This window comes from Miniopterus natalensis, chromosome 18 (genome assembly GCF_054644295.1).
Source record: "Miniopterus natalensis isolate mMinNat1 chromosome 18, mMinNat1.hap1, whole genome shotgun sequence".
NCBI lineage: Eukaryota > Metazoa > Chordata > Mammalia > Chiroptera > Miniopteridae > Miniopterus > Miniopterus natalensis.
The window spans coordinates 37,167,436-37,193,905 of record NC_142098.1 but is presented as its reverse complement, the minus strand read 5'-3'; the positions used below and the strand labels follow the sequence as shown (position 1 = coordinate 37,193,905).

The 26,470-nt window shown below is 52.6% G+C and overlaps 2 protein-coding genes across 4 annotated transcripts; one reads left to right on the top strand and one right to left on the bottom strand.

The window, feature by feature from the left end:
- The first annotated feature begins 9,451 nt into the window (after nt 1-9,451).
- On the top strand, nt 9,452-12,732 carry PGLYRP1 (peptidoglycan recognition protein 1). The gene is made up of 3 exons (XM_016212539.2): nt 9,452-9,732; nt 11,901-12,022; nt 12,554-12,732. The coding sequence occupies exons 1-3, from the start codon at nt 9,452-9,454 to the stop codon at nt 12,730-12,732; spliced, it is 582 nt and encodes a 193-aa protein (XP_016068025.2).
- Nucleotides 12,733-13,339: 607 nt separating this feature from the next.
- Nucleotides 13,340-24,686, bottom strand: CCDC61 (coiled-coil domain containing 61). 3 transcript variants are annotated; one of them, XM_087826779.1, is made up of 13 exons: nt 23,662-24,686; nt 23,343-23,425; nt 20,209-20,366; nt 19,269-19,430; nt 16,275-16,485; nt 16,101-16,183; nt 15,261-15,430; nt 15,073-15,148; nt 14,721-14,860; nt 14,556-14,634; nt 14,335-14,392; nt 13,796-13,874; nt 13,340-13,671 (listed from the first exon to the last, which is right to left on the bottom strand). In XM_087826779.1, exons 1-13 carry the CDS (start codon nt 23,807-23,809, stop codon nt 13,574-13,576), a joined length of 1,545 nt encoding a protein of 514 aa, XP_087682905.1. In that variant the 5' UTR covers nt 23,810-24,686; the 3' UTR covers nt 13,340-13,573. The 3 variants fall into 3 exon arrangements, with proteins under 3 accessions (XP_087682905.1, XP_087682904.1, XP_087682906.1); XM_087826778.1 differs by lacking the exon at nt 13,340-13,671 and having other exon boundaries at nt 13,867-14,392; XM_087826780.1 differs by lacking the exon at nt 13,340-13,671 and having other exon boundaries at nt 13,867-14,392; nt 15,073-15,118; nt 23,662-23,816.
- Nucleotides 24,687-26,470: the final 1,784 nt, after the last annotated feature.

Below are 26,470 nucleotides of genomic sequence, written 5' to 3'. Positions count from 1 at the left end.
GAGGCCTCATTTATTCGGGGACAGGCCGCCGTAGGTCCCAGGCGCTGTCGCAGGCTCTAGCTCACGCTGAGACTGTCCTGCGAAAGTCAGTTTTCCTTGGGTTCCTGGGGGGGCAGGGGGAGGAGAGGAGGCGATGAATGAGAGCGCAGAAGCGGGGCTGGGCCCTCGGCAGGCAGTGGCCGGCTTCGGGAGTGATCGAAACGGACAACGTCATTATCACACTTGCTTGTTTCATTGACATTCTGGACAAAAATGTCCAAAGACTCTCCAGGAGATCACGACCCTGTAAGAGTTATGACGGCAGGACACATGGGAGGTTTCACTTGTCTCCTCCACAGGAATACGTCTTTGAGCTGGAATATGCCTGGCCCGGGGCAGGGGCGAGGCTGGTCGCCGGGAGGGGCCACGTGGGGTCCGGAGGGAGGAGGCGCTGACAGTGCACTTTATCGCCTATACGCCTTTCACTTTCTTTTGAAACTATGTGTCAGTTGCACAGTGATGCAATAATCTGTTTTTCTCTAGTAGGTGCAACCAAGTGTTCTATCAGTAATGAAAATCAGTAGTGAAAACCGGCTCGCTCCAGGCCGGGCTGCATGTTGGCACCCTGCGTGTCCGGCCTGGGCTGGGTCCCACGTGTGCGGGGTGGGGACAGGGGAGGGGAGGCTGGCAGGGAGCTTCTGCACAGAGGGGCCCCCAGGCCTTCCGAGCGTCTGAGCGCCAGGCTCCGGCCGAGCAAGAGCACGCGGGAGGCAGGGAGGCTGCCTGGGGGAGGAGAGGCTTGAGCTCCAGGCACCGATTCTCAGAAAGCGGCCACGTCAGGACAGACGTGCCGAGTTAGATACACCCTGGACACAGCTTTCGTTTACTCACCCTCCCCTTCATTCGCTCATTCAGTATTCCCTGAGAACCTGCTCTGTCATCAGCCCTGTGCTCGTTGGTGCTGGGGACCCAGTGGTGACTTAGTCCCAGGCTCTGTCCTTCTGGTTCTCACGTCCAGTGGGGGACACAGACCACCCCAGATATAATGACCCAGAGTGGGGAGGGCTGGGAAGGAGAACCAAGGGCATCAAGGGTGGCTTCCTGGAGGAGGGGACATCTGAGCTGTGATTTTAAGAATGCGCAAAACTGACTATTTCAGTGGGGTTCAGCCCTGGGAGGGCAGAGGGCAGGGGGGGGTCAGCCAACCTGTGGGCCTTGATGAGGATTCTGGACATGGGTGCTAAACAGGATGAAGTGGTGAGATTTGAGTCTGTGGAAGATCCCAGTGTCTGTCTCCGGGGAGAGAGTGACAGGAGGGTTGAGGGAGGAGGCGGGAGATGAGGGAGGAGGCCCGAAAGTAGAAATAATCGTGCAATACCAGAGTCCTAAATCTCTGCACTCTCCGGGGGGGAGGGGTGTCCACGCTCCTCCCCCTGCTCCTCAGGCCCCCTCTGGCGGCTGCTGGGTAGGGGACTATTCTCCAAACCGAATCGTGACTCTTTCAGGTCCTAAAGCCAATGAGCTTGTCAAAACGGATACCTTAAAAGTTAAAATAGAGTTTATTGAAAGTAGAATAGTGTACACTGGGGAGACTGTTAACCATTACTGGGTAATTGGACTTGTTTTTGAACTGTGTGTAAGTGACAAAATGACACAGTATCCATTTTCTTAGTGAGTCATTTTCAGATAGTAAACATGGACTGGAAAGGCTCCGGGCACAGACTTGCCAGATTTAACTGTCCTATCACGTCTTCTAAAAAAAACGGGTTTGGCTCTCCTGTCCTCCATCCAGGTGCTTCCTGGGGGGATCAGCAGAGGCTGGCACTGCACCCAGCTCGGCGTCTCTACCAAAACGAGAGGAAAGGGAAAGGGAAGGTTGGCTCGGGCACCAGCCAGAGAGAAACAGGTTCCCCGGGGCAGCTTGGGGTTGGCGTCGGCGAGGAGGAGGAGCCCAGCCCACCCTCCTGGGCTTGGATCCTGGTCTCTGTAGGTGGCTGAGTCAGGACTTGGGTGGAAAATGGAGGGGAGCAGGGCAGGGAGGGGGGGCTCGGAGGCTGTGCTGGTGAAATGGGCACCGAGGGCCGGTCCCTGGACACTGCGAGTCCCTGACTCAACAGCGATGAGGGTTTGGGGTCAGACAGTCCTGGGTTCGAATCTACACTTTCTCAAAGGGTCAAATAGGTGATTTACAAGCGCTGTTCATCCCCCTGTGAGAGAGGAAGGTCTGATTTTTCCTGTTACTAACGAGACTGACAGCTTTGAGCCCACCCCTTGGTGGCACAATAGAAGGCAAACCCCCTACCCAGGCCACCTACAGGGACCTAACCCTGGCGCCAGGTCCTAGTGTAGAACAAAACAAACCAAAAAAGAAGCCAAAGTCAGCGTCCCACTTCATACCTGCCCATGCCTGCTTCTCATGAACCGGGCCCTTCCCCTCGGGGTAGCCCTGCTTCTGTGTCTTGGCTGGAAGACAAGCATTACCACATATCCCTTGGTGCCTGAGTGTCGTTCTGTCATCCCTCGCAGCCCTGGGCTGGCACCTGTATGGTAGGAAACTAAAAGGCCAGATCTGGCTGTTTTCGCTCAGTGGTTAGAGCCCGTCAGCCCATGGACTGAAGGGTCCCGGGTTTGATTCTGGCTGAGGGCATGTACCTCGGTTGCAGGCTCCATCCCCGGCCTGGCCAGTGCGAGAGCAGGAGGCAACCAATCCATGTGTCTCTCTCACATCGGTATCTCTCTCTCTCTCTCTCTCTCTTCCACTCTATCTGAAAAGCAATGGAAAAAATATCCTCAGGTGAGGCTTACAAAAAGAAAAAAGAAACTAAAAGCCCGTATTAACAATCCCCAACGAGCTGGCTCTACACCCCCATCCCCGTGGTGCCCATTCTGGGTTGTCTGAGAGGAGTCTGGCATCTCTACTGGACCTAGAGCCCCATGGGGACAGGGACCAGGGCTGCCTTGGTCACCACCATGTGGTGAGTCAGCCGTTCCCACTGCCAAGGACGCTCAGGGCCTCATGGCAAGTAAGCAGCGACTGGAAGCCTCACTGGCTGTATCCTCTCTGCCCAGTTTTCTCAGGAAGACCCTGGCGTGACGCCCCACTGCAGACACAGTTATGTAACATCTCTTTTTCCTAGTGAGTCATCTGTCCCAGGCTCGGCACCTCTGGAAAGAACAAGCTGTGGGACCCAGTTGGCCCCAGGGACCTACCCCAAGGGAGACTTTCGCACAGCGCCCCGTGCTGCCGGGAGACCCCGACTCTGAAAACTGAAACCGCCCAGACGCTGCTGTTCCGTAAGGTCGCGGCCCCCCCTTTACCACCAGGTGCTCCCGAGCCTGGACTTTCTCCCCGCGTCGTGGCTGTTATTTCCACCTGGCCTCAGGGATCTCCTTCCAGGAAAGCGGAGAAATTTGGTGGAACTTCCTGCTTCCATAAAGAATGTCAGGTATGTGGGATGCGGCCCAGGAGGGGCGGCCCCTGTGTCGGAGGGCCCCCCTCCAGTGTGTCATTGGGCGGAACCGTGCCCTCGCCCCACCTGTGGGCCTCAAGCCTGAAGGCTGGTCTCCACCACATCAAAAGCTGTTCCCTACAGGCCACACCCGGGTGGCCAGGCTGGATCCCTTCCTGCTTCAAATGCTCTGAGCACTAGCAAGACTTTCAGTGAAAAGGAAGGACTGAAACTGCTGGAAATAGAAGGGGCTCTAGTATTGGGGCGGCGGGATTCTGAGCAATGTCATGGCCGGGCTGCAGGCTCCATGCAGGACTCCAGAAATGACCTGTAACAACACCTCCGAACTGGAAACTTTATATTTTTTTTAGTAAAATAATGTAAGTGGAAACTATTCAGCACACAAAATACAGAAGCAACCTCAATACAAGGGTAATTCAGCCTTCAAATTTGAATGGAGCCCAGCTGGCGTGGCTCAGCGGTTGAGCGTCGACCTAGGATCCAGGAGATCGGGGTTCGATTCCCGGTCAGGGCACATGCCTGGGTTGCGGGCTCCATCCCCAGTAGGGGGCGTGCAGGAGGCAGCCGATCAATGACTCTCATCATTGATGTTTCTCTCTCCCTTTCCCTTCCTCTCTCTGAAATCAATAAAGACATTAAAAAAAGAGAATAAAAATTTTGAATGGAGAATTTCTGATTAGATACTAAACTGTAGTAAGGGATCTACCACATGTGGATGCTGGGATGACTGAGTGTTCCTTTTCTTGGGGACACTTCTCTGAAGTGGCCACATTGTGCACAGGGCCAGGTAACCTGCACTCTCCCCATCACTTGGTCTGTGTAAAGAGAGGTTCCAACTCCCTCCTCCCAGAGGGACATAGGAATACAAGGTAAGGAACACAGACAGATGATGGCCTTGGAGACTTCACCCCAAATCCTCTCAGTCGTTAGGTAATCTTGGTTCTTTATTAACCTAAGTCCCACTACCATCCCCTGGACATAGTATATTTTGTGAGAGATACTAATACAGGTTGTTGGCAGAACCTCAATTGTTTTTAAAGGACAGAAAATTCAAGAAGCTATGCCCATAAAGTTGCCCCTGGCCTGAACATAATTAGCAGGAATAGTGTGGGAGGCACTGGGAGAAATGTAGGTGTGGTAGACACAGCACAAGAGAAACAGACCAGCGCTGACCCACCGCCCAGTGAGACATAAGCCCACTTGGCAGCCTGGGTGTCAGTAAACCAGGACTAAACAAAGGAGAGAGAGAGAGCTGACTCTTGAACAAAAGGGGTTCAAACTATGGGGTGTCCACTTATATGCAGATTTTTTTCAATAAATATACAGCCAGTCCTTGTATCCCTGGGATTCCCATCCACAGATAAATTATAACAAGACCAAATAAAGGCAGTAGATAAGTTAAATATTTAAAAATTTAACCTCCTAAAGCATGCAGGAAGTAAATCTAATGTAGTTCCTATTAGAAAATCCCAAGATTAAAGGCAATAGACTGATTACCCATTGATTAACATTTCAACAAATGCTCACAAGGGCATGTTGCACTTGTAGGCTGACAAGATTCAGACTAAATAAAATTCTAACAAGGGAAGATTTCACTCCTCTGCCTAATAATTATATTCTTAGACTCATTAAGAAATCTGATGTGCAAATATTTACAAAAGGCCAGCTGAGTGTTTTGTAATTGTAAGACAAAGGTACAAAGTTCCTGAATTTTGCAAGTTTCCTCTGTTTAAAAGTTGTGCACAGTGTGTACAAAGTTGCCTCAGGGGCGGGGTGGTCCACGCCTCTCCCAGGGCAGCAAGAAGGGCAGGGCGGCTGGGGTCCCAGGGACGGGGAGCACAGTGAGGCGGGTCAAGGCAGCCCGTGCCGGGAGCCATGGCGAGGGGCGTGGGCCCCACCCCGAGGGTCATGAGAGGCCGAAGGAAAATGGGACTCGTTTTTGAAGGTGACCTTCAGGAAAGCCCTGATCAGATCTGAGCTTTGGCCTCACAGGGTCCAGAGTGCTTGCTGGGAGGTCACTGAGTAGGTGGGAGCAAACTCCAGATGCCAGGAGATGGTGACAGGACCAGGGTGAAGACCGTGGAAATGGATGAAAGAAGTCTGATTTGTAAGCTATTTAGGAGGCGACGGCAATGTGACTTAGGGGTGAACTGAGTAGTCATTCAATCATTTGGTATTTATTGAGCACCTGCTATGTGCTGGGCGTCGTTTTGGGTGCAGGAAATAAGAGGGGAGAGAACAGAGGCTGGTCAAGGATGGTGCTCAGATGTCTGGCTTTTGTACCCAGAAGATGACCATATCAGTTCCTGAGACAGGGACTCCTGGGCGAGGGCTCATTTCGGGGAATCTTGCATTCGAAGTGCCTGTGGGATATCCAAATGGAGATGTCAAGTAGGAGGGTGGACACGCAGACCCAGAATTCAGTTGAAAGTTCTCAGCTGGCCCAGCCAGCATGACTCAGTGGTCGAGCGTCCACCCATGACCCAGGAGATGGGGGTTCGATTCCCGGTCAGGGCACATGCCCGAGTTGCGGGCTCGATCCCCAGCGGGGGGCGTGCAGGGGACAGCCGATCAGTGACTCTCTCATCATTGATGTTTCTATCTCTCCTTCTCCCTCTCCCTTCCTCTCTCTGAAATCAATAAAGACATATTTTTAAAAAAGAAAGAAAGTTCTCAGCTGGAAATAAAAATCTGGAAGTTATCTGCATTTCAGTGGTGGCTAAAGCCATTACCTGAGTAAGGTCACCTGGCAGAAAAAGTGTAACAAACAGGGAAGAAGGAGCCTGAAAGGGAGGGCAAAAGGCCAGCCAGAGAAGCGGAAGGAAAATCAAGACAGTCTCATGACACAGAGGCCCAGGGAAGTATTTCGAGAAGGAAGCGGTCGATTATGTAAAATGCGGCCCAATTGCCCAAGGTCATCCAGCTAATAAGTGGCAGAGCTAAAATTTAAAACCAGGTCTAACTATTTAATAAAGGGTGCTGGGACAAATGGTCAGCCATTCGGAAACAAAGTTAGATCCCTACCTCATGCCATACGCAGTGATAAATGCTAGCCAAGGGAAAGGTCTAAAAGTAAAACACAGCAAAAACAAAACAATATATTTTTTAAAATAGACAAAGATTTATAATCTTGGTGTGGAAAGACCTTCTTAAGGCATTATAGGAAACCCAGAAACTATAAAAGAAAAAAATAGATTTTTAAAAATAGACTTGAGAAAAAGGTTTGCAGTACATTAAGCAGACCCAGCTAATAGCCCCCAGAGTCAACACCCAATGGGAAGTGACTGGGAAAGAAACCGACAGTTTGCAGAAGATGGGTGCAGTCATAAATATGTTTTAAAAATTATCAACTCTCTGATGTTCAAGGAAATGCAAATAAAACACTAATGAGATACCATTCCCTGGGGTGGTAAAGCATTGAAAGACTGATCACATGGCTGGGAAAAAGAAATACTAAAACTTTTTTGAAATGGTATTTGGCAACATCTATTATTATTTTAAATGTAGCTCTAGGTTCTGGGTACACGGTGTGAAAATTAACAGAGCTCTCCACTCCGTTAACTCTATTAACTCTACAAATGTGTTCTATTAACTCTATAAAAAGTACATTTGCACACTTTTCTGTATGAACATTATTCCTTAATGCTTTTAAAAAGAACTGAGACACAAAACATACATGCCCCACACCCAGCAGCACCGGTTATGGCATTCCCTTCTTCATCTTGCAAACTGATAACAGGGCACAAGCACCCCAATTTATTTAAAAAATGGGCAATGGAGAGGAACAGGCAACTGAGAGAAGACAAATCCAAATGGACAAAAAATGTAGAAAAATGCTCATTCTCCTGAGTGGTCATAAAAATGCCAATTAAAGTTACAGAGATATCACTCTATGCCCATACATTTAAGGGGTGATAACACCTACTTCTGGGGCCAGTGAGGGCTCCATTACATTACTGGTGGAAATATGAATTGTTGACAGCCTTTGGGGAAAAACAATCGAGTAATAGTTATTAAATATGTATAGTCTTTGACCCAGAGTCTATATTTATAATGTGCAGTTGTTTCGGTGTGTAGGACTGTATGTCTGGTAAGCTTTTGTGCAACATTGCGGGGGGAAAAACTGGAAAACTTTAAAAAGATTGTCAAAATGGTAAACCTGGACCGTACTATGCAACCATTATAAAGAATAAATTAAATGTATTGACCTGGAGAGATGCACAGGAAATATTAGGTGATGAAAGGCAAAATGACATGCATGGTTTTGGTGTTTTAATATGGCTTTCTATGTGTTTGTAGGTAGTGGAAAGTATGGTTTAGAAGTTACTCTCTGAAGCTAGGAGGCCTGTGGCTAAACCCTGGCATTCCCTTACCTGAAGAGAGACAACCCCTCTGGGCTTGTTTCCTCGGCTGTAAATGGGGGTTAATAATAACATCTTTCTCACAACCACGCTGGGAGCATATGATGAAATAATTCATGAAAAAATTAGAGACGCCCTGTGCGCCAATCGATGACACTGTGGGTATAAGCATGATCTACCTGAGCATGGAAAATATGGTGGAAGAAAACACCACACTGTTCTCGTTGGTGACCTCAGGTGAGGGGAGGTGGAGGCAGTGGGACGCAGGTGATCAACATTTTGTATCAATTCGACTTGTTACAGCTAGCATGTGTTACTTCTGTCATTTTTTTTTAAATTTCTTAGTGCTTTGTGTATTGGTTTCAGGGGTACAGCTTAGGGGTTAGACAATCATATACTTTGCATAGTGTTCCCCTCAATATTTCCAGTGCCCTCACCTGACACCATCCATAGTTATCACAGTATTATTGCTTATATTTCCTATGCTGACATCCCCGTGACTATTTTGTAACTACCATTTGCGCTTCCTTGTCCCTTCACCTCTCTCACCCAGTGCCCCAATGCTTTTGTCATTTTTTTTTTAATGCACTAAAGCAACAGGAAAGGAGGAGAGCAAAGCAGGGGTTCTGCTCTGACCTCGCTGTGTGCTCTAGCAGGGAGTGGGAGAGGGGGGCCCAGCTGGAGCAGGGGCCCCAGGAAAGCCTCTGTCCCAACAGGTGATCCCAAGCCACTGAGTGGCACTGGGCAAACGACTGTTCCTCTCTGGACCTCACCCCCCGTCCTGTGCAGAATGGAGCTGCTAGTGGCACCCACGTAGAGCATGTTGCTTACTACCAAGAGCAGATTTGAATTTGAGTCCCTGTGGTGCTTACGTGGTGCTATAAGTCAGCACCTTCTGAGGGCTCAACCCTGTCATCCCATTTAATCCCACATGAACCCTATTATTAAACACCATTCCCATTTTGCAGGTGGGGAAAACTGAGGCACAGAAAAGTTAGGTCACTTGCCTGAGCCCATGCACTGGGATGTAGCCAGAATTTAAATGCAGGCAGCCTGGCTCTGGGCCATCGTGTCTCAGCAACATGACTTCCCTCCGCCCAGCCTCAGTTAACTCCGCTGTGAAATGGGCTTCTCAATTCTCAACTCTTGGTTGCTGAAAGGGGTCAATGACCTCAGGCTTGGGCCTGGGAGAAGTGTCTAAAAAATGGCAGCCCGCTGCAGTCCCTGCTGGAAGAAGAGGCCAGGCCGAGCCTCTCTCTGGTGTGAAGTTCCCGGTGAGGTGTTCAATGTCCCCACTGAGGTGAGAGACAAAGCGGGGCAAGGATCCAGACCCGAGCCTTCCAGAAACCACAGAGCAAAGCGCCCCGGGGCCTGTGCGCCTCTCCCTGCCCTCGCTCTCAGCTGGGTGAGGGGCCCTTGGGCCTTCTCATGGGTTCCCCTTCCTCGCTTCCCTCAGCCCCGACCACACGCATCCTGTTGCAGTCCCGCCACAGAAGGAAGCAGAGTCTGGGGTCACATGTAACCTGCAGGGAAAGTCCTGCCAGGGTGTGAAGCAAGGCTCCCCCCCCCCCCCCCAGCCCAGCTAATAAAGACAGGCCCCGCCAGCCAGCGCTCCTTGCCGACCCTGCGTGCCCGGTCACCATGTCCCCGCCTCGCTGGCTGCTGGCCTGGGCCCTCCTGGCCCTGCTGGAACTCGGAGAGGCCAAAGAAGACGTGGCCTGCTGCGGCCCCATCGTGCCCCGCAAAGAGTGGAAGGCCCAGGCGTCCGAGTGCAGCCAGGAACTGAAGGTGCCGGTGCGCTACGTGGTGGTGTCGCACACGGCGGGCAGCTCCTGCGACACCCCGGCCCTGTGCCAGCAGCAGGCCCAGAACGTGCAGCACTACCACAAGCAGACCCTGGGCTTCTGCGACGTGGGCTACAAGTAAGTGCGAGGCTGGGCCCCGGGCCGCCTGCCTGACACCCCGAGCAGCTTCCTGGGGCGCAGCGTCTTCGTGGGTTCTCCCCGGAGTCACCATGGGGCTGGGCCTGAGGGGGCGGCAGGTGGAAGCTGTGAGGAGGGGGGAGGGCTGGAGTCCAAGTTCTGCTCCCTGCAGGAAGGGCCAGACTCTGCCAACACGCGCAGTGCGTCGGGTGCCTCTGTCAGGAGGCAGGCGACCAGGCTGGCTCCAGTCCCCAGCTCTGCTCATGAACAGGCTTCGCCCTGTCTCGGCTCCCTCCTCTGCGGCCCGTGGGACTGCGGTCCGCGTGATCCTTTACCCCCACGCCAAGCACTTAGGACACCGCCTGGCATGTAGTGGGAGCCCCAGATCCCTGGGCTATTGCCATTAGGCACCTGCTACGTGCCAGGCCACGTGCCGAATGCTGGGACAGGGACACAGCCTTGAGCGATGGGAAATCTAGCCAGACTGGATTTTAAGGCCAGTAGAGAGAAAAAAGTCAGCACAACGAATTCAGATGGTGATAGAAGCGAGTTATTGAGGGTGACTTCAGAAGCTGAAACCAGACCCACATGGGCTCCTTCAGAAGGGCAGGGTGAGGGACTTCCTGTTATGGTGGCTCAGAGGTGGCTCTGGGATGGGGGGCCTGCCTCTGGGGCCCATGCCCACCAGCTCCCTTTCCAGGGTAACAGGCTGGGGTCCAGCACAGGAGAACACCTGAGCCCTCCGGCGTCTCAGCTCTTGGTGGGCACTGATCACCTTACAGAAATGCAAGTTCCCAGGTCCCACCCTTAGGGGGCTTCGGGGGGGGATCTGGGCACCTCACTTGGAGAACTCAAGAAGCCTCCCTGGCTCTTCCAGCTCAAGTGTTTACAATTCAAAGGTTCAACGCCAAGGTTTTGCTGCCAGTTGTTCCAGTTCTCTGCGTCCCGCGGAGTAATGCGGACCAGAGCCTGGTTCCGTGGCCTCTGGCCTAAGCCACCGCACAGGAAAGCAGGCCCAGTGAAGTGGGCTTCTCAGGTCTGAGGGTTCAGCGTCTGACTCAAACGTCCTGAATCCTCCTTCCTGCCGCGTGACGCTCTCAGGGCCTCAGTTCTTCACCTGTGAACTGGGGCTCCCGATTGCACCCCGCTGGCGGTGGAGGTGGTGAATTTAGATGCATCCATTCAACAATAACAAGGAGCACCAGTGGCCTGTGCCAGGTGCTGGGGACACAGCAGGGCCGTCACTGTCCCAGTCCTGAGGGTCACTATGATATTTCCGGTCTTTCAGAGCCAGGTTCTGAGAGTCTGGCTTGCTAAGTGGCAGACCCAGGACCTGAGACCTGGAAGTTCCAACATGCTGTGCATTGCTGGCGACCTGTGGGCCACAGGGCTGAGGGGCAGATGCTGCTTCTCCCAAGACGCTGACCTAGTTAATTCCAACATGCCAGTCAGGCTCGCTCAGGCAATATGTGTTGAGTGAGTTAAGGACCTGCCAGATTGGAAACCTCAGAGGCAGATGCTGGGGCTCCAGGGTCTGTGTCTGGTTGTGGCCCCAGCCCTTCAGTCCCTGATCCTAAGGCCTGAGTGGACCCACAGCAGGCAACAGGAAGCAGGAAGCAGGCTGGTGAGGGCATTAGAACTTCTCAGTGGAGGTTTCTGAGGCAGGACCTCTGGGGCATGGCCTGGGCCAAATCACTCCTTTCTAAGTCTGTTTCCTCAGCTCCAAGCAGGGATGACAACAGGCCTGCCTCAGAGGACTGCATGTGAGGACTCAGCAGATTCAGAGCTTGACACATCCCCCAGGGAGGCAGGAGAGAGCAAGGAATCAGATCCTGGGGGTGGGAATCACGAGCACCTGGGTGAAAATCCTGCCTCTGCCCCTGACTGGCTGTGTGACCATGAGCAGGTGTCTCTACCTCTCTGATTATCTACAGAATGGATTCAGTAGTGACTCCGGTTACTATGAGGATTAAAGAAGGTGCACAGAGTTGTGCTTGGCATTTTAGGGGCCACTTGCATTGGGGATGAGGAGCATGGGGGGGAAACTGTGTGTGAGTGGCAGGAACAGGGGCAAGGCAAGTGGAGGAGGAGGGAGTCCTCTCCCAGGAAGCCCTCCGTCATTCATCAACCTCCTTCACCCCCCCCCCCCCCCCCCACCACCACCACAGCTTTCTGATCGGAGAAGACGGGCTCGTGTATGAGGGCCGGGGCTGGAAAACCAAAGGTGACCACACAGGTCGCAGCTGGAACGCCATGTCTATCGGCATCACCTTCATGGGCAACTACATGGGTGAGTGACTGTCCAGCCAGTCAGGATCGGGGGCTGACATGGGCCTGGGGGGTGTCACAGCATGGTGTATAGAGGCTCTGCCACCCACAAGCTCTGTGACCTTGGACAAGTGACTCTGCTTTTCTGAGCCTTATTTCCTCCTTTTTGGATAATGACCATTTTCAACCACCTGGTTCGGATGAGGGTTAGTTACTCTGTATTAAAGTCCTTAGGCCAGTCCATGGCACCGAAGAAGTGCTTCATCATAGCACTGGGGGGATCGGACCTTAGGCCTGCAGACAGAGGAGAATCAGCCATAATCCTGATGGCCAGCACCTGCTGTGCCAGGTGCCATTTGGTGGGCTTATGGTCCCATAGCCCTGTGACAGGTGAGGAAACTGAGACACAGAGGGGTTGAGTCTCTGCTAGGGAGTGGCAGACCGGGTTCTGGATTCTAGCAGGCCAGCTGGGAGTGCACAGTTAGAACCACTACCCCACACTACCTCTGCCCTTTGGGGAGCCCCAACTTAACTCCTGCCTCTGCCCCTCCAGAGCGGTCACCCCCGCCTCGGGCCATCCGGGCGGCCAAGAGTCTGCTGGCTTGTGGAGTGGCTCAGAAAGCTCTGATCCCCAACTACGAGGTCAAAGGACACCGGGATGTGCAGCAGACCCTCTCTCCAGGGGACCGGCTCTACGACATCATCCAGGAGTGGCCACACTACAGGGAGTGAGGCCCTGTCTGTCTCCACCCCCAGTAAGGAGCCCACGGCCTCCCGCTTCAATAAAGGTGCAACTCAAACTGTGCTCCTGTGTCCCGCAACACACCTCCCTCTCACAAAGACCTCAGCCAGCCCCCCACCCCCCACCTCCCAGCACTCTGTCCTCGCTGGTACTCGGAACCCAGAGGCCCAGGCCCAGACCCTGAACCAAGACCCGAGAGATCTCAGGTCAGAAGCAGCATCACAGCTCAGAGCCCAGAGGTCTCAGGTGAGAGTGCAAGAATCAGCACCAAGCCGGCCCAGATGTCACTGGCAGCAGCTCGGGGGTCCTCCTTGGCAGTGAACCATGCTGCAAGACACCCCTCCCCACCACATAGCCAAAGATATATTGTGCAGAGTCTCTGCTTGGACCCATCTGGGGATGGGCTGCTCACTACCACCCTGCAGGTCCCCGACTTTCACTGCTTTAGAGAGTGCAAGATTCTTCCTGAGCCTGAACCCCCAGTCTGGCCCCCCAGTCACAAACATGCCCAGAAACGCACACAGGTCCCAACTACACCGCCCCACAGTCCTCCTACCTCTCCCCTTCACCCCCACCCTTCAGTCATAAGCTGAGGGATCCCAAGGTCAAATATGTTTATTTACAAAATGCACAGACCCTCCCTCCCAGCGTGCAATGCCTGGGGAGGAGGAGGGGGAGGGGAAGCCGGAGGAGTAAAGGCCTCACACACCGGAGACCCCAGAGCACCAGGAGGGGCGGGGCCTGGGCGGGGCTGGAAGGAAACACCGGCCCCGCCCCCACTCCGAATCCCCGGCGGGCAGGGGCTGGAGGGGCGGGGCTGCCTCTCCGCGGTCAGGAGCGCGTGTCCAGTCTGTTCATGTATTCCTGCAAGGCCTTCAGGCGCGCGTCTATCTCGGCTATGTCGGTCGCCTGGTAGTCGGAGCTGTACTCTGTGAGAGCAGGCGTGGGCGTGGGGGGCTCTAAGGGACCTGAAGCCACAGGGAGCTCTGCCCTCAGTTCCGCCCCAGCAGGCTCTGGGGCATGTGAGGGGGAGATGTGGAGTCCCGGGCTCACCTTTGATGGGGACCCAGGCCCCCGAATTGGCCAGGCATCTCTGATGGCGGCCACGCTCCATGGGGGTGGACTTCTGCAACTAGGGGAGGCATGAGGAGTCAGGCACCCTCCCTCTGCTCCTGCCCCCCAAATGCCATCAGAAACTCTGAACCTAAGGACCTCAGAAAAAATAAGAGCTGACACCTATTAGGCACCTATGTAAAATAGCTGTATCTTCACCAAAACCCTCTGAGGTGAATACTGTCACCATCCCCATTGAACTGATAAAGAAACTGAGGCACAGAGGCTGAGAAACTACCTTGGAGTCACACAGGTGGTAGGAGGCGATTTGTGGCCGCAGCTGGTGCTCTTAACCAGCGTCCTCTGCCCCCACCCCCCATCCTCCCCTCTAATCCAGTGGTCTCAACACTGGGTCCAGAAACAGTGCAGAGGCACCCCTGCAACCTGACCCCCTGAATAGAATCGGGGAGAAGGGAACATCGGCTTCCGGTGGTGTCATGTTGCCCCACCTCCTCCGAGGCCTGAGGAGAGACACTCACCGTATTGGACTCACTCAAGGCTGTGGGGCTGGGGGCCTTCCCGCGGCGGCAGCGAACGCTGAGGGAGGAATCAGGACCAATGGGAGGAACCTTGGGCACCTCCCACCTCACCCTCCTCCGAGGTTTCAAGGCTCCATCACTCAATTTCCCCGCCAAAGCCTGTTCCCAGTCTCCTCGGCCGCTTGTAAGGAGGCAGTCCCTTCCCCCAGCCCAAGTTTTACCCTCTAGGGAGGGATTCGGAGAAATCCTCGAACTCGCTGCAGGAGCTGGCGGACGAGCAGCGGCTGCGGAAACTGTCCACTAGGGGGAGACGGAGACGGTGAGCCCCCGGCACTGCCCGGCCCGCCCAGCCCACCTGCCGGCCCCGCGGGCTCCGGCCTGGTTACCCGAGGAGCTGCGGTTTCGGGAGCGGTTAGCCGCGTCCCCTCGGCTGGTCACGGAAGCAGGGGGACGAGTCTGGCGAGCCCAGGAGATGGACGGCCCGTCCCCGCTTCCTCCACTGCCCAATCGGTTCCGCTGCTGCTGCCTGGGGAATCCAAAGGAGACGCGAGCCTGGAAGGGGGTCGCTGCACCCCAGTGGGTCACAGCCAGGGCAAGTGACCCGCCTGAGGTCACGAGAGGGAAGGGGAGCGATGGAGCAGGTTACAGGTGATGGAGATAGATGGGAGACGGGGACAGAGGAGGGGACCAGCTAAAAGGGCAAAGATACGGGCAGGTGAGGGGGAAGTGGATGCTAACTTCATCTTGATCTCTTTCAGCTTCTTCTCCTTGGCTTTCACAAAGGCTGTGGGGTCAAAACGGGGCAAGCGACCACCTACGATGGGGTGGAGGGGTGTGGAGAGAAGAGGCTGGGGTCACAGGATCGTGCCTCCACCACTCTAGTCCGTTCCACTTCCTCCCACCAGCAGGGCAGGGCTGGCACAGACCTGTGGGCGAGGGCGAGGGGTGGGCAGGGCGGCCTCGACCCCGGCCCCCGCGGCCACTCTCCCGGGATGAGGAGCGGGTGGCGCCACGACCACGCGACGTGGAGCGCTCCCGGGACGACGAAGTCCGGTCCTCCCGGGCTGGGTGCGGCACCACCGGCGGGGTCCGTCTCCTGGGAGCAGAGGACCCCATTGTCAGTTTCTTACCGGCCATGACAACTCCTAAACAGACCTCTTTCCGGACCTCACCATCTTCGGACCTCAACACCTCCGAACCTTCAGGTCCATTAATTTCTAGCCATTCGCGCCCTCGCATATGCACACGACCTCACACGACCGTCTCCCTGGCTCTGCCCCTCTCGGAGCTACACTACCGCTTCCAAAAGCCACCACCTGTCACTTCCCCACAGCCTAACCACCGCCCTTCACCTGACCCTTCTTCCTGAGGTCTCCCACAGCTCTCCGCTTTTCCCTCACCAATTTTCCGCCACCCATCCCCAATAAAAACCTGCGGAAATCACCAAGATTCCCACCTGCTGGGCCTCGTCCTTTCGTTAAGCAAGACCCTCAGGCCCCGCCCCTTTCCCAGTCCCTTAGCCGGGCCCCAACCCCCTGAACACCGCCTCAAGCCCCGCCCATCTCTCCAGCCCCCACTCACCTTTTCCAGGGTCCAAGTCCCCCACGCCGCACGCAGTGCACTAGGCCCCTTCTAACCCTCCACCCTCGCCCGTCTCAGGTCCCACCCTCCCTCTCCATCCAGCGCGGGCCCCGCCCGGCTGGCCCCAGGCCCACCTGCGGGCGGAACTGAGCTCCGCGCCCCGCCCACCGGGCCCCGCCCCTCACCCCCTCCGGTACGTGGCCAGCTCGCAGTTCAGCGTCTTCAGCCGGACGCGCAGGCTCCGCTCCGACGCCTTCACCTCCTCGAGCTGCGGGGAGCGGACGAGAGCGCAGAGGTCCAGCCTGCGGCCCAGGTCCGCGCCCCGCCCGCCGCCCCCGCCCGCCGCCGCGCCCCCGCACCTCCTTGGCCAGGCGGCGGCAGTCCTGGCCGCGGCGGCCGGACCCGCGGTGCCCGAGCCCGCGCTCTCGCCGCAGCTCCAGCTCCAGGCTGCGCACGAGCCCGCGCAGCGACTCGGCCTCCTGGCGCGCCGCCCTCCCGGCCAGCGCCTCCTCGCGCGACCGGCCCAGCTGGGCCTCCAGCTCCCGCTTCTCAGAAGCCAGGCGAGACACCCTGGGTGGAGGGGATAGAGGGAAGAGAGCGAGCTGGGGGGAAGCAGAGGGGCACGGTCCCTTCACCCCCATTCCACCACCATTTCGCCTCCCCCACAGAGGGGGAACCCACCACTCCCAGCTGCCCCCATGATCCCATCCTCTCCTCCCCTCCTCCCCCACGTGACCAGGAACCCGGCCACATTGCCCCTATCCAGCCCACCGCAGGACGCAGCTGTGTTGAGTTCTAATTCCAGAATATATCACTGACCTGCGCTCTATACCCTCAAAGCCTCCCTCTGGCCCCTGGCGGGGTCTCATTGCTTGTCATTCACCAGAAGCCTTTCTAAACCGCAGGTTCAATCAGGTCGCTACAGTGCTCAGAACCCTTCCGTGAGAAAAAGACGCGCACACGGGCTATTACCCGCAGTACTATTTGTGATAGCGAAAGAGTGGAAGAAATAACCAAAACGTACATCAACAGAGAACTAGCTGAATTCCTATGGAACATCCGCTAAACCGAGTACCACACAACTGTAAGAAGGAACAAGGAAGATCTCTATATCCTGCCAGGATTTAAGTTTAGAAACAGTGCAGAAGAATGTTTAGTATGTCTCTATATGAAAAACGGGGGAATTATAATTACATGTGCATAGTTTCAAAATTATATAAGAATAAATAAAAAAACTTTAAAACGGGAGGAACAGAGGTGGCAAGCAGGATACAAGCTGGACCCTTCTGAATGTACCCTCTTTTTTAGTTTTGAATTTGGAACTATGAAAATATTTTATGTAAATAAATTTTAACAAAAAGCAGTCACTAAAATATTTTTTAAAAACTGGCTCAAACAGATCTAACTGTACATCAAAGTTAGTGGCATACTGGGGAATTATGTCAAGTAACAAAACAAAAACAAAAACCCACAACACCTTATTTTAGCAAGTAGGAAATAGCCTAAGGGCAAAAAGAGCTGCAAAGAAATCTTCAACTTCATTCAGTACTCTTATTAGTAATTATATTGGTATTATCAGGATAAAGAAAATAAATAATTATTGGTATGAGGAAAGACATACAAATCAGAGGTTAAGTAAACACAGACATTATTTTTACATCTTTCTGGAAATGTATCTATTTTCAGGCTCTTTCCACTAAAGGGCCTAAAAGCAATGCTAACCCAATGGCAATGAGCACCCCTAACAACCAGACTGTGATCTCTAAATACAATTTCCCTCCAAAAGAAACCAAAGTTCCCTGGAAAAATTACTTATAACAGTTCTGAGGCTGGAAAGGCACAAGAAAGTCCAAAACATCTTGACATGCCAGAAAACAAGGAAGCCATCAAAGATTACTGGGGTCATTTCAAAAGGACATAGAAGCCAATAAACATTAATAGTGCCGGGTGGTGTACCTGACACACAGTATGAACTCGTTAAATGTTGGATGAATGAAGGAATAAATCTTGGAGCCTTCCCAAACTCCCTAACCTCAAATTGGCAAGAACATCAGAAGCCACTGTCAAGCTGTGGGATCTCAGTGCAGAGGGTGCCACCTTGTGGCCAGCCTGGGAAACACAGCACGTAGGCACGCCCACCAGGCCTGAGGGCCGCTCCTGAGGAGGAACTGAAGGTAGGGTTTATCCCGCTTCCAGCACCGCACAACCAGGGCTCTCAGCCCCCTGAGCTCGCACACCCGCGAAGGGAGGGGCTGGTCCTCCCTGTCTGCGCTGAAGGCTCAGTCCTGGGCCAGCAGCTGTCAACAGTGCACAGTGGCTGGGGAAACCAAGGAGGCCTGGTTGCCTGGATTCAAGGTCTAGCCTGGCCATACTATTCACTGTGTGACCTGGGGCAAGTTTCCTGGGCCGTAGTTTCCTCCTCTATAAAATAATGATGATAGCACTGCCTCCTTTGTGAGGATCAAATGAATGAAAATCATAAAGCACTGAGCAGAGTCCCTGCCACCACTAAATGCTCAAAAACATTTGCTACTGGTATTATTATTATTATTATTATTGTTGTTGTTATTTTTATTATTTCTACTACTACTAAAAATGTTAGCCCTCCCCAATGTGTCAGGCGGGGAGACCGTGTCCCCAGTTCAGCTCCCTTCAGCCCATAGCACGCAGCAGGCGCTCAGTATATCAAAAGCCTCTGCTCTCACTTCATACTTTCAGTGCCCTTGTTCTCACCACATTCCCACCTAACACAAGGCGTTTGCACATGCTGTTCCCTCTGCCCAGAACACTCTTCCCCACCCTCTTCTCGGACTCACCCCAAGACCCCATTAGGTTCCTGTTACAGCCATCCATAGCACAGGCTCCTTTCCTGACTATGTCCATCTCCTTTGCAATGATATACTCGGGTGCTTATGTGATCAAACCTATGCGCCCCCTGTGGTGGTCACTTACATGGGGGGCAGGGAGGGGACCAGCACAATAAAGGCGCTGAATATAGTACTTCCTCCCTCCCTGTCTTTGCACACGCTGTTCCCTTTGCCTGGAATACCACCCTTTCCCAGGCCGGGCCAGGTCCCCTTTCTGGGCTCCCCCACCCTACCCACTCTTTGTCTTCACAGACCTGTCTCCCCCATGGGACTGGGAATCCCAGGAGGGCAAGGCCAGGACTGTCTCCATCACCACTCTGTCCCCAGAACCACCCAGCAGAAGGCGGGCACAGAGGAGAGCTCAGAATAAATACTCAGTGAATGAAGGACTGCAGTCCTCCCAACAGTGCTGAGCCTAGGGCCCCACAGTGCAGCATGAGGTGTGCCCCCACCCAAGCCCCAACTGCCCACCCCTTCCAGACTCACTGCTCCCGCAGGTGCCAGATCTCGGAGTCTCGTGCTTCCCGAGGGTCCTGGCCGTCCAGCCCGCGAAGGCGGCCCAGCTCCTCCTTCAGTGAGCGGATGATGCCCTGAAGGACCACGGGGTCCGGTTTGCCCTGGTACGGGAGGGGCAGCGGGTAGTGAATCCTGAGGAGGATTAGAACCATGGCATCTCAGAGGCCAAGAATCCCTGAGGGCATCTAGCAGATCCCGAGAGCCTTAGGGTAGAAAACACACAGTTCCAAAAACCTAACATCCCTAGAGGCTTAAGTTCCAAATGCAGCTTGGAGCCCCCTCCCTGTCCCCTTTGCACCAGTCAGCCACCCCTAGGACCTTCTTACGTAGCAACTGTGGAAACACTGGGTCATGTCACTTGAGCCAAGCACAATCCTAACTGAGATTCCACAGTAGGAGACTCTGGAGGACCTGACCTGGGTCCCCCTGGCTGGAGGAAGGTCGGGCACCTTGATGAACTGCCCCACCAGGTGCTATTCATAGAAGGTTGATAACTTCCAATTAGAAAATCCAGGAGCTATTAACAAAGGGAGCAGACTCTGTCCCCAGCTACCCAACTGCCACTCCCAACTCCCTTCTCCCTTGCTGCCTCTGGCTATAAAGACAGACAGCCAGATACAAAAAAACGATAAGGAGCTGAAGTCCCTAATGAAACTGTTGAGTTGTCACCAGCTACCTAGACATCTTGTTAAGTGATAAACTATTGTTTGTTTAAGGCACTGGTGATGGTTACCTGCTACTTGTAGCCAAACACAACACTAAATGACTCAAACCTCAACACTGAAGATTCCAAAGGCGAGATTTAAGCAACATCCCTACCCTGCCCTGGGTACCAGGAGTTCCTGAGGCCCAACCACATCCTCTCCCACCTGCCCACCAGCCTGGACCCAAAGCCAGCCCTTTGTCCCACCTGTCAAACTCCACTGAGTAGATCAGGATCAGGTAGCGCTTGGAGTTGAGCTGGGCTGACCTGGAGGCTGAGGGGCCTGGGCGGCCCCCCATCTTGCGGTTCCGCAGGGACTCCAGATCTGTGTAGGTCAGTAGGTCAAGGGTGACCGATTCACTGCTCTGTTGGGAGAGGGTTGGAGGAGCTACCACAAGACCCAACAGGGCCATACCCAGAGCACCCAACCCTCATGCCTGGGCCACACCCCGGCCTGGCCTCTGGCAAGCTGGGCTGTCCTACAGTGCGCCTGACCCAGGAGCTGGCCCTGTCCAAGGTGCTGGCACAAGGACATCATAAGCCGGAGAAACGCGAAAGAACTAAAAGCTCAACCATGGGGGACAGCTTGGGAATGTGGCTGCCCAAGTACTATCCGCCAACCGCTAGGGATCCTTGAGACCCTTCCAGGGAGCCCAAGAGGTCAAAACAATTAGCATAATAATACTAAGACCTCATTTGCCCTTTGTGCTGTGCTCACATTTGCACTAATGGTGCAAAAGTAATGGTGGGTAAACATGCTGGTGCCCATTAGCAGAAATTCAGCCAGTGGCATCAAATGTTCCAGCAGTCACTGTCCTCTGCGATGCCCACAGTCTCAGTGGGGAGCCAGGAGGGAGAAATAAGCAAACAGATAGATAGACAGACGGACAGATAAAACGCAGGAAGTGAAACCTGGAAATGTTCCTGATGATGCTGTAAAAATTATTAATTGTACTGCATCTCAGCCCTTGCACTCACAGCTTGGTACTACTCTGTGTCCCGCTGCACTGTGCCACCGAATTTGCAGCTAAGGTGGCCACTTTTTCCCGGAACGCTCTTTTTACTTGGAAGAACCACTGACAGACAAAACCAGGGTTATCTAGCCTTGGGTGTCTGGCAGGCATTTTCTCAAAAATGAACAGAGTGAGTCTGTCACATCTAGAAAAACAGCTAACAGTATTTATTGCCAATGATAAAATTCAAATGTCAATGCAAAAATCGGAATTCGGGAACCCTTGTATCTGCCACCGTGCGCTTGACAGCCTCGGGGTGTTTAAAGACCTTCCCGGTGAGATCAGTGAGGATATGAACAACTGTGGCTTCTTATAATGCCATGTGACAATATTTGGAAGAGCTGCACAACTCCGTGAATCAATATTTCCAAGTGACCAATGCGTGATGTTACAAAATAGATAAAATATCCAGGCAAAGTGTAAGACATGCCAGTAGATCTTAGTGTAACAGAATACAGAAAGTTCACTGTCTTTCAGAAACTCCCACCTGCCCCGTTTTACTGTGTTAGCTAAGGACACGCACAATGATCTGAAACTACGTAACTATGTGCAGCAGATTTTTCTGAATATTTCCACCAAAATGTATCACAACACTGAACATAGGAGCACAAAGGAGAACCCAGCAGTTTTTGATTAAGCCAGATATCACAGAGATTTGCAAAAATGGAAAACAATGCTACATTTCTTCCTAACTTATTTTTAGAAAATATATTTTCCATAAACATGTTATTGAGGTTAATCTGTAGTAGTTTTATTATTGCTACTTTTCTTTTTATTTTATTATTTTTAAAATTATTTTTATTTTTAAAATATATCTTTATTGATTTCTTTGATTTCAGAGAGAGGAAAGGAGAGGGGAGAAAGAGAGAGAAACATCAGTGATGAGAGAGTCATTGATCGGCTGCCTCCTGCACACCCCGTGCTGGGGATCGAGCCCGCAACCAGGGCATGTGCCCTGACCGGGCATCGAACCCTGATCGCCTGGATCCCAGGCCGATGCTCAACCACTGAGCCACGCCTGGCCAGACATCGCTACTTTTAAATGAATTCATAGATATCTTTAAATTGTTCTTGGTTTTAATTTGTAATATGGCAACAAATATTGACAGGGAAATCCTACATAAATAAAAGCTCTTTGGTGTCCTCCTCAATAATTTTTAGGAGTATAAAAGGATCTTGAGACCAAAACGTTTCAGACCTCCTGGATTAGAGAAATCACGAAGAATGGGTACAATGGAATGCTAAGCAACCAACACGGACGACAAACTCAAAAGTCGTTAATAAAAAAATAGACGATACCTAAATAGCACTTATTATAAGTCAGGCATTATTCTAAGCTTTTTCATGTGACTCATTTAATTTTCACAACACTAGGAAATGGGGACCACTATCATCCCCACATTACAGAAAGGGAAACTAAGGCAGTGAAGGGAAGTAACTGGCCCAGGCTCCCGGCTAGGAGGCAGTGAGGAGTCTGAATTCGGACTCCATGCTCTTGGCTACTATGACTAGAGATACTAAAATGTTACCAGTCTGGGGTGGGAGACGGAAAGGGGATCATGAGAGACTCACTTTCTAAGTCACACACTACTACTGTCACAATTCACAAGTGCACATTTTATCTGTGACTGGAGAAATAATGTAGTTCACAGTTTTCAAATGACATCTAAATAGCATGCCGCTCTGAGTTTCGACCTGCTTTTTTGTTTCCTATTACTACTTTTAACTAGTCAGCATTACGGATATTTTTCAATCGTCTCTCTCTCCCACTAGAATGTGAGCTTCATGAGGACAGGGATTTCTGTTTCTTGGTTCACTGTTGTCCCCCATGCCAACAACAGCACTGTGACATGAATGACTGGCTCTATTCACTACTGTAACTAAACTTTTATAAAATATTGTCGAGTCTTTCAAAAGCAGGTTACAGAATCCCTGGGAACTGTATCAGCTATACAGGTATAATTATAGATCTGTAAAGGTGCACCCATGCACCACACACACACATAGGGGTTCACAAGTGAACAGAGAAATAAAGAAATAAAGAAATAAAGAAATAGAGTGGGTTTCAGCAAAATATTACCAGGAGTGAGGCTCAGAAGTGCAGTGCTTTTCCCTTTCTTCTTTACATTTCTTTGTGACCTGAGTTTTCCACATGAGAATAACTCATTAGAATCCAAACAAGCCATTTACATTTGGGAAAGAAACAGAAAAAGAGATAGTCCTGTCCCTTCCATGAAAGAGAAGACAGCAGGTCTTGCATACATCAGATGGGCATGTACCCCCCAGGAATCCAGGGGACAGAAACCTCCCCCAGCCCCTCGTCCCTACCTGGGTAAGGGCCGACTCCAGCATGTTACAGAAGATGTTGAACTGTTTGAAGTTCCCTGTCTTGTGAGTCAGATCTTCGATGACTGGGTGGGGAGAAAAGTCCTTCCTGAGGTCTGACCACTTGCGCCGTCCAAGGGCAATGCATCCAAGCTTTCTGCCTTTCCCCGACGCCAGTGCCTCTGGCCTGATGGATGAGCCCTACAGCCCCTCCCCACCTCAGAGCTTCTGGTCAGGTGGAAGGGGAGGGGGCATAGTGTCATCTAGGAGAAGCTGATCCCCGGGAAGGGCCGACGAGCCCACCCCAGGCGGGCACACTCACAGCTGGCGTCGAACTCGGCCCGCCACTGGTCAGCCGTCATCCTGTCCTCCACCTCCAGCTCCAGCACCTGCCCAGACACCGCCACCCGCACGGCGTGCTCCACGCCCCGGAAGACGTAGTCCACCTGCAGGCCAGCTGGCTGCTCCATGGCCAGTGTCACTGGAGAAGGGGATGAGACAGAGGCCCAGAGGGGCTGAGAGCCCAGGCTCCAGAGCTGGAAGGCCAGAATTCATGTCCTGGCTCCACCATTTATCAGCTGTGGCACCTTAGGAAAGAGCCTTTGCCTTGGTTTCCTCATCTGGAAAATGGGTATAAAATGGCACCAACCTCATAGACTTGTCGTGAAATTAAATAGGACAATACACATAAAAGTACTTAGAACTGCCCAATACATGCTGGCTGATAGGACATATGATTCCAGCAAGAGAATCATGATTAATACTATTGATTATTTATTAATCCTTATACTCATTATATATTTATTATTAGGTCAGGTGGGATAGATTTTAAACAGGGGGTCTGGGCAGGCCTCTGTGGGATGCTGACATTTGAGTAGAAAACTGAAGGTCAGGGAGCCAGCCATGTGACTCCCTAGGAAAAGTGGTCCACGTTGAGAGAGCAGCCAGTGCTATATATTATGAACGAAATGCTTAAATCATTCACATTGAATTAAAAATTGATTTTATTAGTCTGGTGTAAGCACAAGTACCTTCTCTTAGCCAACAGAGCTACTACTCACTGTTGGCTCTACAAGGATTCTAGGGGCTGGTAAGACTGTCCATGCAGAGGGAACAGCCAAGTAAAGGCCCCAAGGTGAGCAGTTCCCAGTTTGTTCTAAACAGCAAGAGGGGCAGAGTGAGAGAGGGAAGGGGTGAGTAATGAGAGCTGAGGTGTAACAGGCCAGATGGCGGTCAAGCAGGACAACTAGGCAGGATGATAGTGCCCATCTCCTTAGAATGGTGTAAGGATGAAATGAATTAATCATGTTAAAATCTTTGGAGAAATAGTCATGCCTGACACACAGCAAGCACTCTATACATACTGACATCGTCACTATTATTATTATTGTCATTGCTTTGTTGTTTCTGAGCTTGAAAGGGACTATAGAGACAAGGCAAGGCCATTCCCTCCCCAGTGTACAGAAAGGGAAACTGAGGCTCAGTGAGAAAAAGGGCCCTGTCCAGAGTCTCACAGCTGCTTCAAAGACAGTGCCACCCAGGGCTGCCCTCAACCCAGCTCATGGGGACCCCTCCAATGCCTGATCTCTTTCTCTCCCCATCGCCTCCTCTGGTCCTCACCCTTTCCCCAGGAAGTCCATTCTAAAGTCTGATACTGGGAAATGTCATATGATGAGGCAGAAAAAGATGAGCCCTGAAACTCTAGGTCAGTGATTTTTAACCTTTTTAGAGTCCTTGAGCCTTTGGGAATCTAATGAGATCTCCAACCCCTCCCCAGGTAAATGAATAGGCCCATAACTTTTGCAATTAATTTCAGGGGCCCCCAGAATACCACCTCCAGGCTCATCCATAGATCCCCTTTCTCAAAGGCCCAACAACTGTCTGAGCCCCACACGTCCTGACAGGCATCTGTCCCTAGACCCAAGCTCTTGACTTTATTTGATGGAGGGTCCTCTGGTCTTGCAGGAGCTCATAAAATCTAAAGACCTCTTTCCCTGGGAAATTCTTGCAGTTGTGCTTTCATTCTCTGGGAGTTTCAGAGGTCCATACAGCTGCACATTTCAATGTACCCCTCATCCCTGGTTCCCAAAGCTGGGGCTCTGCAGCACAGGACCTGCCCCCAGGGTGCCCTCGACCCTGCCCACCCTGAACATACCACCCCCCTTCTGGGATTCCCCAGGCCCAGAGCCCCTCCCTCCTTTCTCCTTCCCCCTGACCCCCAAGCCCACCCTGTACTTCTACCTGCATCTTCCATTCGTGCTCTGTGACCAGTGGCCCATCCTGGTGGCTTGTTTTGTTCATCCCAAGTCTCTCCTAGCTCTTCCCCTGCTCAGCTTCTGGACCCCACATCCCAGCCAAGCCTTCGAGGCCCCGCCCTCACCAACCCTCAACACTTTAACGTGGTCCAAACACTAGTATGTGTCGGGTGGTGTTGTTATGAAGAAAGCGAAAAACAGGTGGTGAGGGGCCAGGGAGTGACAGAAGCTGTTTTAGCTTGCGTGGTCCACGAGGGCCTGTTGACATTTGAAAAGACACCTACAGAAGGTGAGGGAGCAGCGGTCTAGCTAAACATTTGGGGAGAACACGATCCAGAGGGGACAGCAAGTGCATTCTCCAGATGGGACTGTGGGTGCTCTGTTTGAGGGACAAGGGAGCCCGGGTGGCTGAAGCAGGGTAAGCAATGGGGGTGGTAGCAGGTGAGGGCAGGACGAGGGGAAGCTGGGTCACGAAGGGCCTTGTGCGCTTGGCAAGGACTTCTGCGTGAGGTGGGAGACACGGGAGGATCTGAACAGGGGAGCAACAAGATCCCCCTGGATGTAGGGTCAAAGGCAGAGGCAGGGATCCCAGTGAGGAGTTCACTGCAACAGACCAAGTAAGAACAGGTGGCGGCTTAGACCAGATGGTAGCAAGGGAGGTGGTGGGACCAGGCTGGATTCTGGGTGTTTTGAAGGTAGAGCAGATGACATCTGCTGACTGCCAAAGCACGTGTGGGTGAGAGAAAAAGGAGTGACTGACAATTCCAAGGTTTCTGTCCCGAGTTCCTGGAAGAATGGAAATGCCATCAGCTGGATTTGGAGGTTGAAAGGGTGGGGACCACAGGTTTGGTTTGGGACAAGTTTTTAAGGTCTGGA